Here is a 17113-nt window from a genome sequence, read left to right on the forward strand (position 1 = left end):
AATCATCGTGCAAATATCTGACATGCAGGATGTGTTTTCATTCATTGGACCAAATTTGGCACAAATACCCAATATGCCCAAATTTGAATGCTGTTGGGGTTGATGGGGGTGTTGATTTTTGTAATTTGGGAGTATTATTTGCTGGGATTTATAGTTCACCTACAATCGAAGAGCACTCTGAACTCCACTAACAATGGAATTGAACCAAACTTGGCACACAGAACTCCCAGGACCAACAGAAAATACTGGAAAATGTTGGTGGGCATTAAGCTTGAGTTTGGGAGTTGTAGTTCATCTATATCCAGAGAGCACTGTGGACGCAAACAATGATAGATCGAGACCAAACTTGGCAGGAATACTCAATATGCTGAAATGTGAACACTGGTGGAGTTTGGAGAATCTAGACCTTGACATTTGGAAGTTGTAGTTGCTGGGATTTCTAGTTCACCTACAATCAGAGAGCATTCTGAACCCCAGCAATGATAGAATTGTGCCAAACTTTCCACACAGAACACTCATGAGCAACAGAAAATACTGTGTTTTCTGATAGTCTTTGGTGACCCCTCTGACACCCCTTCGTGACCCCTCCAGGGGTCCCGACCCCCAGGTTGAGAAACACTGCATTAGAAGCATGTTCATAAAGTTCCATTTATTGGCATGCTGATTTACACATTTACAGATAAACACCAAAGAGCACGAAGCAGTTGTGTCTAGGTGCATAACCACCAGCTGTCATTTTGCCTGCTAGAAGATCAGACCCTGTAACACAAATAAAACTTGGAATAAATACATGTTACACTGCACAATTTGGCTCAAAACTCCTAATACAATAATTAAGAAATTATTCTCTATACATCTGAGGTTTACAACTTCTCCAAATAAGTTATTAAAGTGAGCTACTTTGCACAACAAATCAACATAACTCATAACAGTTCCTAACCATATTTCAGTTAGCCAATGACTTTTAATTTATTTGTTTATTTCACTTGTATACTGCTTTTCTCACCCCAGGGGGACTCAAAGCGGTTTCCAATATATCTATGGCAAAATTATTGCCTCACATACATATGAAACCTAACATAAAACAACAATAACATATAACTATCAATTAGATCATAACAATGTAACAACATTTAAACATTAAAACGTGGAGTTAAAAACATATTAATATAAACATTAAAAACACATAATCCAGAAATCATGGTCCAAGGCCATTCCAAATATCAAATGCGCATAATTGATGCAATATTACATGGCCTAGATAGAATTCTTTCTGCAGCAGACTCACTGAATCATTGGAAATTTGGTAAGTAGGTGTTTTTAAGGTCTATGATTCAATGTTTCTAATTGGGTGAGCATAACAAATCAAATTAGATTCCTATTGAATATGCCATTAAAATAAAGATTTTATGTTAAATAGCCAGTAAAGGCTGGCTTTGGAAACCCATGTTTGACATCCCTTTATCAGATCTATTGCAACTGCAACAAAAGAAACTTAGCTGAACATCTCCATTGCCACATAGCTGTATCCTCTCATAATATAATATCACAATACACCCAAATAATACTTGAGTCTTTATAAACTCTCATTTGAACAGTTAAATGGGATGAACAATTTTGTGGTCTTAAAACACTCAACTCTCAAAGAGGGTTACAAGGACATTAAAACCCGAATTTTATCTTTGTGAGTGATGTATGAACCATCTGTAGCATTTAACACAGAGGACAGTAGAAGATACTATTTGGTCCTGTAAAAACGTGTACCACTACACTGAAAAAGGGTTCCACGAAATTCTTCACTTACTTCCATATCATTCTTTTTTAGGTTTCACTATTTTTACATTGGCTCCTGCTGTTTTCTCTGCCTCTGCTTTAAATTGTGGTTTCAGTGCATCTCTTACTGCCTTGGCGCAGATTTGTGAGTATCGGATGTAGCTGTAAAAAGGAAGTACATATCAATGGAATACTCTCCTAGTATCAAGCTTTGTTAAAGTAAGACAACATACAGCTTTGCTTCCACACTTTCTCAAGACAGAAGCAAGTTCACACATACATTAATCACTGTGAGAGAGGACTAGAAATATTATTTATTTACTTCATTTTCATTCCACCTTTCTACAGATATCAGGATTCAAGATGGCTAAAAAATTACGACACAATGTAAATTAAAAACATAACATAAAAATGTAGAACAATTAAACCCTTTCTCTCTGTAATCATGATAATATTTACATGATAATATTTCAGCCCTGCAGGTGTCCTGGACTACAACCTCTTGATAATGGTTAAGAGTATCAATCATCTTATCAGACAGGACTTGAAAGGTGTTGTCGAAGGCTTTCACGGCCAGAATCACTGGGTTGCTGTGAGTTTTCTGGGCTGTATGGCCATGTTCCAGAAGCATTATCTCCTGATGTTTCACCCACATCTATGGCAGGCATCCTCAGAGGTTGTGCAGTCTGTTGGAAACTAGGCAAGTGTGAATGTTGATTAGTATTTAATGGTCTTTCAGCTTCAAACCCTGGCTGCTGCTGCTGCCTGGGGGACTCCTTTGTTGGGAGGTGTTAGCTGACCCTGACTGATTCTTGTCTGGAATTGTCTGGCAGACATCCTCAACCTCAGAGGATGCCTGTCATAGATGTGAGCAAAACATCTTGGGTTAGACACCTACTAACCCAAGGAGTGACCATCACTCAAAAAATTGATTTTGTCATTTGGGAGTTGTAGTTGCTGAGATTTATAGTTAATCTACAATCAAAGAGCATTTTGAACTCCACCAACCATGGAACTGAACCAAACGTGGAACACAGAACTTCCATGACCAACAGAAAACACTAGAAGGGTTTGGTGGGCATTGACCTTGAGTTTGGGAGTTGTAGTTCACCTACATCCAGAGAGCACTGTGGACTCAAACAATGATGGCTCTGGACCAAACTTGGTACGGATATTCCATATGCCCAAATATGAAAACAGATTGAGTCTGGGGGGGAAAGACCTTGACATTTGGGAGTTGTAGTTACTCGGATTTATAGTTCAACTACAATCAAAGAGCATTCTGAACCCCACTTACGACAGAATTGGGGCAAACGTCCCACACAGAACCCCCATGACCAACAGAAAACACTTAAGGCCATCTAGTCCAACTCCCTTCACCAGGGCAAGAAAACGTAATCAAAGCCCTCCTGACAAAGCGCCATTCAGCCATAGATATATATATATATAATTCACACAAAGAGAGATAATAGTATCATAGATTTGAAAGGCACCCCTAAAGGACAATTATATGTTGCATGTTCCAGAGTAGGTAAACCAGAAAATCTCCAAATCAACACTGACAAAGAAACAACAAGAAATATTGTTTATAGAATCATAGAATCAAAGAGTTGGAAGAGACCTCATGGGCCATCCAGTCCAACCCCCTGCCAAGAAGCAGGAATATTGCATTCAAATCACCCCTGAGAGATGGCCATCCAGCCCCTGTTTAAAAGCTTCCAAAGAAGGAGCCTCCACCACACTCCGGGGCAGAGAGTTCCACTGCTGAACAACTTTCACAGTCAGGAAGTTCTTCCTCATGTTCAGATGGAATCTCCTCTCTTGTAGTTTGAAGCCATTGTTCCGCGTCCTAGTCTCCAGGGAAGCAGAAAACAAGCTTGCTCCCTCCTCCCTGTGGCTTCCTCTCACATATTTATACATGGCTATCATATCCCCTCTCAGCCTTCTCTTCTGAAGGCTAAACATGCCCAGCTCCTTAAGCCGCTCCTCATAGGGCTTGTTCTCCAGACCCTTGATCATTTTAGTCGCCCTCCTCTGGACACATTCCAGCTTGTCAATATCTCTCTTGAATTGTGGTGCCCAGAATTGGACACAATATTCCAGGTGTGGTCTAACCAAAGCGGAATAGAGGGGTAGCATTACTTCCCTAGATCTAGACACTATGCTCCTATTGATGTTTAGTGCCTTCCAAGTCGCCCAGTCCTCTGTGTGCCCAGGGGGGAGTCTCTCATTTGGTATCAGCCATTGATTGAGGTTCTGGGTTTGAGCCTGCCACTTTTGGACTCTCGCTTGCTGAGGTGTTCCAGCGAGTGTCTCTGTAGATCTTAGAAAACTACTTCTAGATTTAAGTCTTAAAGGGGCTAGTAAATAAATAAACTTGGAAGTTCCTGAACAGATTTAGAAGTGGAGTGGGCAGATCAAAAGACAACCTGCAAAATGAGACTACCTAGAAGAACCCTCCACTTTGTGCGACTGTACAGCAGGACAAAAAACTCAGCACCTGTATGCTTGTGCACTATGCCCTGCCTCATGCCCAGAGGAAGAACTGCTTAAAGCTACAGGCTACCCTTGGGCCCTATCACTGAGCAAGAGGAGACTGGGGAGGGAGGGAGGAAGAAGGCCTCACCTGAGCCCGGCCTGCCTCCAATACGCCACCATGGCTGCCACACAACCGACCGCGACCCCAAACGCCGTCGACTAAAGCCGCAAGGTCAGGCTGAGGAGAGGAGAAAGAAAGCTTAATCCGGAAGAGCTTCAGAATTCGGAAGTAGAAGCCCGGCCGACCAATCGCAAGCAAGCTCGAAGCCCGGCTGACCAATCACAAATCGCTCGCTTACTCTCGCGCTCCTCCTTCGAAGGAGGAGGAGCGCGAGAGTAAGCGAGCGATTTGTGATTGGTCAGTTAAGGGAAAAGCCGCAGCCAATCAGATGACCGCTGCTGTTCGACTGGGCTATCCTATTGGCTGGGCACCTCGGCGCTAATTCGGAGAGCTTTCCTGCGCTTCACTGAGAAATGAGATTGCGTCACTTCCTCTTATCAGGGTTTATCTGTGGATAGTAGATAGAAGGTAGGTAATATAGAAGTGTTCCCTATACTTTGGTCTTCCAGGGAGTTTGGACTTCACCTCCCAGAATCCCTGATCATTGGCCAAGGGAGCTGAGGCTTCTGGGAGTTGGAGTCCAAAAGCCTTGAAGGACTAGAGCAGTGGTTCTCAACCTGGGGTCCCCAGATGTTTTTGACCTACAACTCCCAGAAATCTTAGCCAGATTACCAGCTATTAGGATTTCTGGAAGTTGTAGGCCAGAAACATCTGGGGACCCCAGGTTGAGAACCACTGGACTAGAGCTTGGGAATCACCCAGGCATGGGCCAACATGGGTCCTCCAGGTGTTTTGGACTTCAGCTCCCACAATTCCTGACAGCCTGAGCCTACCGACTGTTAGGAATTGTGGGAGTTGAAGTCCAAAGCACCTGGAGGACTCCTTCTTGCCCATACCTGGTCTCTGGCTTTTTGCAAGGTAATACCTTAAAGTGTGTGGAGTGGCAGGAAACCTAAGTCACTCTATCCTTCCTTAAGAAGTACATCTACTGTTAGCAACTTGATTATTTGTGGATTTGATTAATATGAGGTTCCTCTGGGAATCTCTCGGTCCTTCAGTGTGTCATCTTCCTGCAGAAGTTGACCATATTTGCAATCTATATATATATAAATGCTCAGTGCATAATGAGTACCTTAAAAGCAAAAGAACAAATGAATGAAAAAGCACCAAAATTGGCAACAAAACATCTCACAACACAAGGAGTGACCATCACTCAAAAAATTATGTTTTTGTCATTTGGGAGTTGTAGTTGCTGAGATTTATAGTTCACCTACAATCAAAGAGCATTCTGAACTCCACCAGTGATGGAATTGAACCAAATGTGGCACACAGAACTCCCATGACCAGCAGAAAATACTGGAAGGGTTTGGTGGGCATTGACCCTGAGTTTGGGAATTGTAGTTCACCTACATCCAGAGAGCACTGTGGGCTCAAACAATGATGGATCTGGACCAAACTTGGCACAAGCACTCAATACGCCCAAATACGCCCAGATGGAGTTTGAGGGAAATAGACCTTGACATTTGGGAGTTGTAGTCACTGGGATTCACAGTTCACCTACAATCAAAGAGCATTCTGAACCCCACCAACGACAGAATTGGGGCAAACTTCCCACACAGAACCCCCAAGACCAACAGAAAATACTTAAGACCATCCAGTCCAACTCCCTTCACCAGGGCAAGAAAACACAAACAAAGCCCTCCTGACAAAGAGCCATCCAGCCATAGACATAGATAGATATAGACATAGATAGATATAGATAGATAGATATGATTCACAAAAACAGAGATATAGTATCATAGATTTGAAAGGGACCCCTAAAGAAGGACAATTATATGTTGCATGTTCCACGGTGGGCAAACCAGACACTCCACATCAACGCTGACAAAGAAACAACAAGTAATACTGTTTACCCACAAGCATAAAGGAATTACATATTTTACCATTACTTTATTTTCCACATCACCAGACTGGGCCACAGCAACGCATGGCAGGGGACAGCTAGTTTGCAATATTTGTATACCACCCTTCTCAACCCAAAAGGGGACTCAGGGCGGTTCACAGTGTTGGCAACAATACAATGCCATTGATAAAAACAGCATAAAACATTAAAATTGACCCTCCCCTAATAAAACAATAAACAAGAAGATGATGAAATGACAAAAAGGCTATTGTTACGTAACTCTTCCACACGTAAGTATTTCATGAATTAAGGACCACAACTCAAGTTCTTCCCATGAAAAGAAATCATTTCCCAATTTCCTCAGTTTTGACACTGAAGGTGCCCCAACAATCATCTTAATGCACAAGCAGCCATCTATGGAAAGAGGTGGTCCACCAGATACACAGATTTAAGATACTTTTAGAGATAAAAACCAGCACTTTGAGTTGTGTTGCGGAAAAGATTGATAAGCAGAAAAGGTGTTTCAGAATTATCATGGTTCAGTTTCATCTAAGATCTATTGGCAGCTAACACCCAGGGCCCTTCTACACAGCCATATAACCCAGAATATCAAGGCAGAAAGTCCCACAATATCTGCTTTAAACTGGGATATCCGAGTCCACAGTTCAAAGAAGATAATGTTGGATTTTATTCCGCTGTGTGGAAAGGGCCGCAGACTTATCTAGCAGAAAGTTTTGCATGCTCAGTGACAAAGTCAAGTTAGCAACCCCCTAGCACTATAGGACCTAGACATATTTAAGAGAAGTATTTTCTTAAATAAGAAAAAGTAATTAAAAATATTTTATGAAATGTGAAAAATGCCAACAAACAAGAAACACAATTTTAAAAACCAGTCATTGTATTCATATTATTATTATTATTATTATTATTATTATTATTATTATTATTTGTTTTCAAAGGGGAAAACCACAGTGAATGTAGACAGCTAACTCTCCAGATGTAGAAACAATCCCCTGACCTGAAGGAAAGAAATACTATAATGTTTTTCTTTCTCACCTTGATTTCTTACAATGTTTTAAATTTATACATTTGACTGTTTTTTGGTGTTGTGTTGTATTTTTAACATGTTGGAAGCCACTTTGGGTCCCTACTATTGAAGAAAAGTGGCATAGAAATAAAGATTTATTATTGTTATTATTATTATTATTAATAATAATAATAATAATAATAATTATTATTATTATTATTATAATTATTAGAAACAAAACAAGATGAGTCCACAGCAAACAAGATCACTCTGCTGGCTGTTGTATTGGATCACATGTCGGACACTTCCCAAAGTGTCTAGGACTGTGTGATGTATTGGAGAATCATGGATGCAGATCCCAGTAAGGTGGCTTTTTGCAGCTGGCAGGTGGTAATTTTGTTAGCATCAATTGTGTTTAAGTGCAGGCCAGGGTCTATAGCAGTGGTTCTCAACCTGGGGTCCCCAGATGTTTTTGGCCTTCAACTCCCAGAAATCCTAACAGCTGGTAAACTGGCTGGGATTTCTGGGAGTTGTAGGCCAAAAACATCTGGGGACCTCAGGTTGAGAACCATTGGTCTATAGGCACTGCACCAAGTGTGCCGATCACCACTGGGACCACCTTTACTGGCTTCTTCTTAGGTGATTGTGTTTTTTGTGGTTACATCATAGAATAATAAAGTTGGAAGACACCACACAGGCCATCTAATCCAAACCCCTGCCATGCATGAAAAGCACAAGTACCCCCGACAGATGGCCATCCAGCCAATGTTTAAAAGCTTCCAAGGAAGGCACTTCCACAAGTCCTCCCATGCACCACCACACTTCGAGGCAGAGAGTTCCACTGCTGAACAGCTCTTAAAGTCAGGAATTTCTTCCTAATGTTTAAGTGGAATCTCCTTTCCTGTAATTTGAATCCATTGCTCCCAAGTCCTAGTCTCCTGGGCAACAGAAAACAAATCTGCACCCTCTTCTTTATCCTTTCAAATATTTATACTTGGCTATCATGTCTCTTCTCACCCATCTTATCTGCAGGCGAAATACCCAGCTCTTTAAGATTTTCCTCATTGGGATTCATGGTCTCCAGACCTTTGATCATTTCAGTCGCCCTCGTCTGGACACCTTCAATCTTGTCAATATCTCTTTTAAACTGTGGTGCCCAGAATTGGATATAGTATTTCAGGTGAGGTCTAACCATAGCAGAATAGAGAGGCACCATTCCTTCCCTTTAGACACTTTTGATGCAGCCCAAAATCCCATTGGCTTTTTCGCTGCTGCATCTCACGGTGGGCTCATGTTTAACATGTTGTCTATGAAGACTCCCAAGATTTCTTTCAGATAGACTACTGTCGAGGCAGCCATCACCCATCCTGTATCTTTGCATTTTTTCTGCCTAAGTGTAGTATCTTACATTTGTCCTTGCTGTAGTTATTTGATAGTTTTGGCCCAGCTCTAATCTGTTAAGGTCATTTTGAATTCTGATCCTGTCCTCTGGAGTATTAGCTATCCTAATTTGGTGTCATCTACAAACTTGATAAGCACGCCCTCTAAACCTTCATCCAAGTCATTAATAAATATGTTGAATAGGACCGAACCCTGCAACATTCCACTAGTCACTTCTTTCCAGGATGAAGAGAAACTATTGGTGAGCATCCTTTGGGTTTGGTTGCTTAACCATCTACAGATCCACCTAATTGTAGCATTGCCTAGCCAACATTTTACTAGTTTGTTGGCAATAAGATCATGGGGGACCTTGTCAAAGACCTTCCTAAAATCAAGTTATGCTACATCTACAGAATTCCCTGCATCTACCAAGCTTGTAACTCTATTGAAAAAAGAGATAATATTAGGTCCTCTAAACACTTGCTTATTTTTGGCAGTGACGACGGGAATTTTAAACTTCAGCCACAGAGCTCGATGGCTCCCACCACATCCCAGAGAACTATTTCCGGTGCAGCTCTGTAGCTGAACTACTACTGCCACTAAAAAAATGGCTGGTGGACAATGGCAGGCTTCTCATCCTTCCATTAGGAAAGATGGGTTGAGCTGCCAAAAACAGGCTTCCCCCATGTGATGAGGCAGGGGGGAAGCTGCGACAGAGCGGGGCGCAGGGGATTCCCAGCCCCCCACTCCCCCCGTGCAGTGCCACTGGGACGTGGCAAAACACCATTCTGATGGTGCGTGTGACGCGATCCTAAGTTTGAGATGACTTGTTTTTGAGAAAACCATGTTGACTTAGTAATCACAGCATTTCTTTCTATGTGATTGTAGACTGCCTACTTAATGATCAGCTCCAGGATCTTTGTTGGTATTGATATCAGGCTGACTGGATGATAATTGTCTTTTTTCTCCCTTCTAGAATAGCCAGGTGTTTTGGACTTCTTGAAAATAGGTATTCCTGGACTACTTCTTTATCTATTTTGGGTTGCATTTCCCCTATTACCCTGTCCATATTGTTCAGGTTAAACACCAATCTCCTTTTGGGAGACGACTAAAGCAAAGAAGATGTTGAGCAGCTCTGCCTTTTCCCCATCCCGTTAGCATCCAAGTCGTGGATTGCAATAAGCCCATAGAATGCAAAAAGGAGATATGGTTCAGATATATTCTGGACACAGCATAGTGCCTAAAATATGTGCTCAAGGGTCTGGAGATGTGCACTTTCTTTATTTGTTAAATTCTGAAATAAAATGGTGCTGCAAGTACAAATTTCCATTTGAATTGTAACGGGCTCTAGACAGGAGCACTGAATTCTCATTGTTTGACAAACCAGGGTCTGTGTCTAGTGTCCGTTTCATAGTTCTTGTCAACCAGGTTCTAGATCTTCCAAAATGTGATTCTTTCCTATTAGGATGTCCTTGCCTAGGCCTTAATTCATCTGCTAGTCTCAACTAAAGTAGACCTACTGAGTTTTGATTCAACAACTCATTTTGGTCCAGTAGTTCTAATCCTGTGGGTCCTCAGGTATTTTGGCCTACAACTCCCAGAAATCCTATCTAGTTTATTAGCTGTTAGGATTTCTGTGGGAACCCACAGGTTGAGAACAACTGCTTTAGTGGATCTGCTCCAGATGGGATGAGCAATTGGATGGGGGACCCTTTTCAAGTTCTGCTAGGAGTGGAAGAAGTAGTGAATTTATAATGAAATATTAATAAAATGTAAACTGTTTTAAAGAGGCATATATGGTATAGTGCAACAAGAATTGCCAGAACATAGAAAGGTACAAGCATAATTTTTCATAGAAATACTCAGACGAAGTGCTAGAGAAGTAGCTGGTCTAACAGTATTGTAGCAGTAAGTCAACAAGCATACAGGCATTCTGTATTGTTGATAAATCACACCTATGTTTTACGTTTTGCACAGAGAAACAGGAGACATATTGCAGTATTATTGCATACATAATAGTCACTTCTAAAAATCAGGTTAATTCCACTGATTAATTCCAAGTAAAATGCAAGTCTATTGGTAAAAGATAACAAAGGGAAATAAGCTGGACAGTTAGCAATAGACCATAAAAATAGTCTTTTGTAACTATCTAAGGTACCTATATTAAGGCAACTTTTAAAGATATGAATAAACTTATTTAGGACTGCCAACTTTTTTCTGGCAGATCTATCATTTGCTATGTTGGTAACTTTACACATTCTTTTGCACACATATTTATGTAAATGTTATAATTCCGGAGTCTCAATGCCATTTGTTGTGCGGCACACCGCATAGGCTAGAATGGGTAGGCTGAAGATGATGGAAGGCTTAGTTCTTTGGAGTGGCTGAAAGTTGTAGTAGAAACCTGGTTTGAAAAATCAGGAAAAGTGAGGTTTGTATCTTCCTGTTCAGCTGCAGAAGCAAAGTCTGGATTATCCAGAGAGACTGGGGTGCTAGTAGGGGCATCTTCTACATAAACTTTGGAAGTGTCCAGGATGGTAGGAAACACAAAATCAGAAACATCCAAAGAGCTAGAAGATGATGAACCAGAGGAGTACTGAGATATCAATGCATTAATATCAGTTAGATCTAATGAACCAGAGGAGGAGGAGGAGGAAGAGTGTTCTGGAACCTCTAGAGGAGTTGAATGTATTTTATAATGGAGATCTTGCAAGTCTGAAGAGGATTGGCTGGAGAGTTCCAAGGAGGAGGGTGATTTGGGATCAGAAAGATCCAGCGAGGCTGAAGTAAGACTAGAGAGGTCTATGGACACTGTGGAGCTGACGCTAGAAAAGCGGAGAGAGTCAGAGGAACTGATGCTAGAAATGTCTAATGAGATGGAAGAGCTGAGACTGGAGCGCTCCCAGGAACTTGAGCAGTCAGGACTGGAGAGGTCTAAGGAAATGGATGAGGAGGTGCTGCAGGAATCCAGGGAGGGTGAAGACTCGGGACTTGAGAGTTCTGGAGAAGGTATGGAAGCAAAATCAGAGAGGCCCAGAGAGGAGGAAGTGCTGTCACTGGAGCAGTCCCCCGACTCCGATGAACTGGGGCTGCTGAGGTCAAGAGAATCAGAGAAGGCAAATCTGGATGCAAATTCCAAGGACGGCAAAGACTCAAGGTGTGACTGGTCCAGGGAGGCAGAGTAGGCAAGGCCAGAACGATCCAGGGGGGCAGGAGGTCAGACTCACAACGGCAGGACAAACCCACAGATTAGTTTGCAGTCTTACAACATCCAGGGTAGTTTCATCATTTTCATCATTCTAAAAGCTAGGAAAACATGAAAAAGAACAATAATTTCAAATGCAATTCACAAATTCAGTATTCCACGTTTCAATTTAATTATTAAAAGTGGTACGCTAACAATAAAGAATTGTAAACCCTTCAGAGAGCAAGTGTATAACAAAAGGAGTATACAATGCAGACTCGCCCTTCAGTCAATGGCAAAGGCCCCCCTGTTTGTTGAAGGTTCTGTGGTCCAAGAGTCACTAGCTAAGGAGCAAGGAAAGGAAAAGGATTTTTGTCAATTCCCCTTGCAGGTCATCACACTGCATCCCATCCTCTCCCTATTGCTTTGGAGGGTTCTTGCATCCTCTGGGGTCTGTGGCATGATCAAGGTAACCTATGAGAACCCATAACAAACATAAATAACTGCCATTTCAAGACTTTGTAGCATTTTTAGACTGTAAAATAATTCCTGCTTAATTTGTATGACTTGCAATTATACTACAATGTAGGGAAATCTATTGGACAGTGTACCAGCTCCAACCTCTGAGTTCTGGAAGGGCACAATAAAGGACACGAAAACACATTTGTTTGATTGCACCTCCCCCCCTCCCCCGACTTTAACCTGATGTTTCAGTATTTATTTTTTAGGATTTCTGGGGAAAGGAGTAAAACCTCTGGGAAAAGTCTCAAATCAAGGAAGGAAGATTGTTTGTGCTTGGATAGTATCATTCTAACATTCACTTTTCTTTTCCAGAGTCACAACTCTTACCTAAAAGTAGGCTTTCCCCTCACAAGTTCTCCCAATGTTTTCTGCATGCCTTTCCAGTTGCGACTAAGGTGTATCAGGTAGCTGCCGTTATGTTATTTATATCCCACCATTTTCCCAGACCTGTAAGATACCTAATTCCTAAGCTGCTTTGTTCAGGTCTAAATTCTCATTTCTCTTTCCAGATAAGGGTAGAACACTCTATATATACTCACTGAGGTCTATTTATGATTGTGTTACCTGCTCCTAGATGAAACAATATTAGGAATGCTTTTCTAGGGCTTAAATCATGCAAGCCTTCCGGGTCCAAATGAAGCCTTGAATTAAAAAAGAAGAAGAGGATATGTCTGAAGAACTGCAGAAGCTGAGTTCTGTATAGTGGAGGTCCTCAAAAGCCCTGCTGGCTTGTCCTGCAGAAAGACTGAGAAGAGCAGTTTTGAGAGTTTATCCATGCATATATTATTTCAGTACCGTACCTTAAGAGAACATAAAACAACCTCAGAAAACTGAACTGCCAAATCTGTTTTGAGTATAGAATGACAACGGATAATTAAGCCGTAAGTGGATCCCAAGTAGCTGGAATGTGTTTGAAGTGCTGCTTTGTCCATGGATAGGAATGCCTTCCCCACATGGCAGGGAGAGGCTTTAAGTGTAAAAGGGGCTTTGAAGGACACCTTCTATCCTCTTGTGACATTCCTTATCTCACTGCATTGTCTTGGCACAGCTCGTGCCCAGATGTATTTATAATCGAATTAACGTAAGCACCATGTACTGAACTCCTACTGAGGTCAGCCTCTAGTCTCGACAGGTGTCTGCAATCCTTCCTTTGTGGGCAGAGGAAGCTGTTTTCTTACCACCGATTGTAGGACTAGCGTATGCGAATCATTTTCATGAAACCAGCATCACCTAACATCAAAAGCCATGTCCCAATAACTTTTCAATGCTTTCCAAAGTGCTCCCAATTTTACTTGTAATTTTGCACATAAGGTGCTATATATGAACCATTGGTCTCTTTAGTTTAGAATTGTCCGTTTCAGTTGATGGGAATGATCCTAAATCCTATGAAAAGTCCTCCTCACTCTAACTATATATACCAGAGAGGTTAGCTTCTGAACATGTTATTCCCTCTATATAAAACGTGCCATGAACATTTTTAACAATCCTTCCAAATGTGAGGCCTCAGTCAATGATAATAAAAAAATAAGTGTGATTTACTCCAACGACATTGTCTTTCTTTCCTAGATGACCATCTAGTGAAAGTTAAGCATGTTTTTGTCTCATTTTTTTCAGTGGAAGGGACTATAGCTCAGTTGTGCTTTTAACATTGACTGCAATGTAAGTAAAAATGGCAAACTAATGAATGAAGATCTTTTATTATTAATTTAGAGTATTTATTTATTTATTTACAACATTTATATTCTGCCCTTCTTACCCCGAAGGGGACTCAGAGCTGCTTACAAGTTATATGTAAATACAATATATTATATTATTAGCATAGGACAATATTAGTGACATACATTCACATATTGTTCTATACCACTATCTTGTAATATTATTAGTAATATTACATGTAATATGAAATATATAATTATTATTGTATTATTATTAGTATTATATTGCATTACATTATAACATTATTATCAATATTACATGTGAATACAATATATTATATTATACTGGCTGTACCCACCATGCGTTGCTGTGGCCAACCTTCCCTCCCTCTTTTTCTCCTTCTTTCTTTCTCTCCATCCTTCCCTCCCTCCCTTGTTCCTTCCTTCCCTTTTTTCTTTCCTTCTCTCCTTCCTTCTCTACCTCTTTCCTTCCTTCCTGTCACTTTTTCTTTCTCTCCTTTCTTTCTTCTCTGCCTATTTTTGGACTGTTACTCCAGGCAGTCCTTCTGATTGATCTGTCTACCTACTATCTCTATCTAATCTATATATCTTATCAATCTGGAGGATTTCTGGGAGTGGCAGTCCAGGAATAGGAAATAGGAAATATGTATGGATTGGGAAGCTCTCAAACAAATCCAAGAAGAAGCAAGCTTCTAGCTTGGAAGCAGTGCATTTGGAGCATCCTCCTCCCCTAAAGGGCCTGGTCTAGGGGATGCTGGGAGTGGTTGTTTTCGTACATGCTTTCATCATTTTGCTTTTTTGGGAGGGGTTTATGAGTGATGGTCACTTGTTGGTCTGTTAAGGATATAGTGTCCAAATTTTGTGTCAGTTTGTCCAGTGGTTTTTGAGTTATGTTAATCCTACAAACAAACATTACATTTTTATTGATATAGATTATTTAAGTATAATTTCTCAGCCTGCCAGCTCCCCTGAGGTCATGTACGATGGAGGATGTAATATATTGAGAGAGAAAATGGATAAAATGACGTAAATAAATAAATAAAAAAATAAAAATACTAATGTTAAAATAAATAAAAACTCTCTCTTTTCTGATGGTAGTTTTGAAGAGCAACAGGGGAACTGACACCTTCTCTTGATGCTTGGTAAGAGAAAATGAATAAATAAACCAACACCCATTCTAAATCATGCACGCCTGATGCCTAGCAGGCAAACGGTCACTATGATTAGTCAGAAAGGTGCCATCCTGAATTCCAACAAGGTGAAAATCCCTGTGCCCCTTCAACTGGCCCTCTTTTCCAATATAGTACAGCTGTGAGCCCTCCACTGATGAAATGCCTGTTTTGAAAAAATACACCATTCGGGACTATGGCTATTAACACAAACCACAGAGAAAGATTTCAGAACAGCACATACCTTGGATAGCTGGGGATTTGCTTTCGTTCTCCTCTGATGCGAGCCATGTTCAGCTGGGCTGCTAAAGCTCTGTGCTTTTCTCCTGCTAATGACCCTAATCTTTTTTGCCAGCTCCTGGGCGGGAAATTGTTTCCTGCTGATTTAAATACAGGTCATCAGGGAATAAATCTCTTGTGCCTTCAAGACAGGAGTTGGTGCCATGCAGAGGTGTTGAATGCCGTTTGACATCAGCTGCAGAAAAGCCTCTGACATTTTCTGTTACAAGGGAGAGGACTTTGAAAGGTGGAGGCACTGAAAATATGCTGGTGTTGTTGTGTGCCTTCCACGTTGACTTTTTCAGGGTTTTCATGGTAAAATTTGTTTATAGGAACTTTTAAATTGTCATTGTTTGAGGCTGAGATAATGTGATCTGCTTAAAGTTACCATACCTGCTTATGGCTCTTCCAAAATAATATAACAAAAGGACTCATCATAGAGAGTTTTGAATCCAGGAAAACATCATTTAGGTAAGCGGTAATGTCAATGCTAACTGACCACTGAAGTTCTGAAAGACCTGTATCACCTTACTCAGCCATTTGAAAATTTAGGTCAAAAGACATGGTTTGCAACTTTCCTATTACATTCTGTCCCACTCCTGCAACTGTATACATATGCTTTATACCTGAGAGTCTAAATATTACTTGGCACTGCCTCTGAAGAAGTGGGTTTATATCTATAAGAGCTCATGCTAAAACCAAATTCTATCCAAATAGTTTTAAAGGTGCTGCCACATTATTATTTTCAATCTCTCCTTTTTAGATTGGAATCCAGTGGCCTGTGAGCAGAATTATGGGCTCTGTAAATTGCATAGCAAGCTAATGTCATGGAGAAAGTATTGCCATGGCACTCTCTCCGGACACTTTAATTCAGGCTGAGTTTCCAGCCAAACTACACATAACATTTATTTATGACATTTCTATCCTGTCTTTCTCACCCCAGAGGGGACTCAAGGCGGCTTGACATACAGGCAATGATTCGATGCCTTAAAACACAATGTAAGGTAAAGGTAAAGGTTTTCCCTGACATTAAATCTAGTTGTGTCTGAGTTTGAGGGTTGGTGCTCATCTCCATTTCTAAGCTGAAGAGCCAGCGTTATCTGTAGACATTTCCAAGATCATGTGGCTGGCATGACTATGGAGCGCCATTACCTTCCCGCCGGAGCTGTACCTATTCATCTACTCACATTTGCATGTTTTCAAACTGCTAGGTTGGCAGAAGCTGGAGCTAAAAGTGAGAGCTCACGCCACTCCCCAGATTCAAACTTGCAACCTTTTGGTAAGCAAGTTCATCAGCTCAGCGGTTTAACCCACTGTGCCACTGGGGGCTCGAAAACAATGTATGCTTAAATATTAAAATAGAATTAAAAGTACATTTAAAACAAAACATTTTAAAAACAATACATTCAGAGTTAATGTGTTCCTATTCACAGGTATAAGTGTACTTTGTGTTATTAAACATTAGAACTCTTGCTAATTTCACTGTTTTTTTTTAAAAAAAGCTTTCCTCATTACATTCTCAATTAATTTCAACTATTCTATCCAACTCTAATTATTCTAGCACAGAAGCTGGTGGTGGCACCGGAAGTGATGGAGTGGCA

General features: G+C 40.9%; 1 protein-coding gene and 1 long non-coding RNA gene across 3 annotated transcripts; both read right to left on the minus strand.

The window, feature by feature from the left end:
- Window positions 1-634: 634 nt before the first annotated feature.
- Window positions 635-4531, minus strand: ATP5F1E (ATP synthase F1 subunit epsilon). The gene is made up of 3 exons (XM_060772025.2): window positions 4400-4531; window positions 1805-1935; window positions 635-759 (listed from the first exon to the last, which is right to left on the minus strand). Exons 1-2 carry the CDS (start codon window positions 4429-4431, stop codon window positions 1812-1814), a joined length of 156 nt encoding a protein of 51 aa, XP_060628008.1. The 5' UTR covers window positions 4432-4531; the 3' UTR covers window positions 635-759; window positions 1805-1811.
- A 5411-nt stretch (window positions 4532-9942) lies between these two features.
- On the minus strand, window positions 9943-15614 carry LOC137097023 (uncharacterized). Of its 2 annotated transcripts, none has more exons than XR_010909929.1 (3): window positions 15478-15612; window positions 12953-13133; window positions 9943-11988 (listed from the first exon to the last, which is right to left on the minus strand). It is a non-coding gene; the product is annotated as an uncharacterized lncRNA (long non-coding RNA). The 2 variants fall into 2 exon arrangements; XR_010909930.1 differs by lacking the exon at window positions 9943-11988 and adding an exon at window positions 11995-12340 and having other exon boundaries at window positions 15478-15614.
- Between the last annotated feature and the right edge of the window lie 1499 nt (window positions 15615-17113).

Source organism: Anolis sagrei, chromosome 4 (genome assembly GCF_037176765.1).
Source record: "Anolis sagrei isolate rAnoSag1 chromosome 4, rAnoSag1.mat, whole genome shotgun sequence".
Taxonomy (NCBI): Eukaryota; Metazoa; Chordata; class Lepidosauria; order Squamata; family Dactyloidae; genus Anolis; species Anolis sagrei.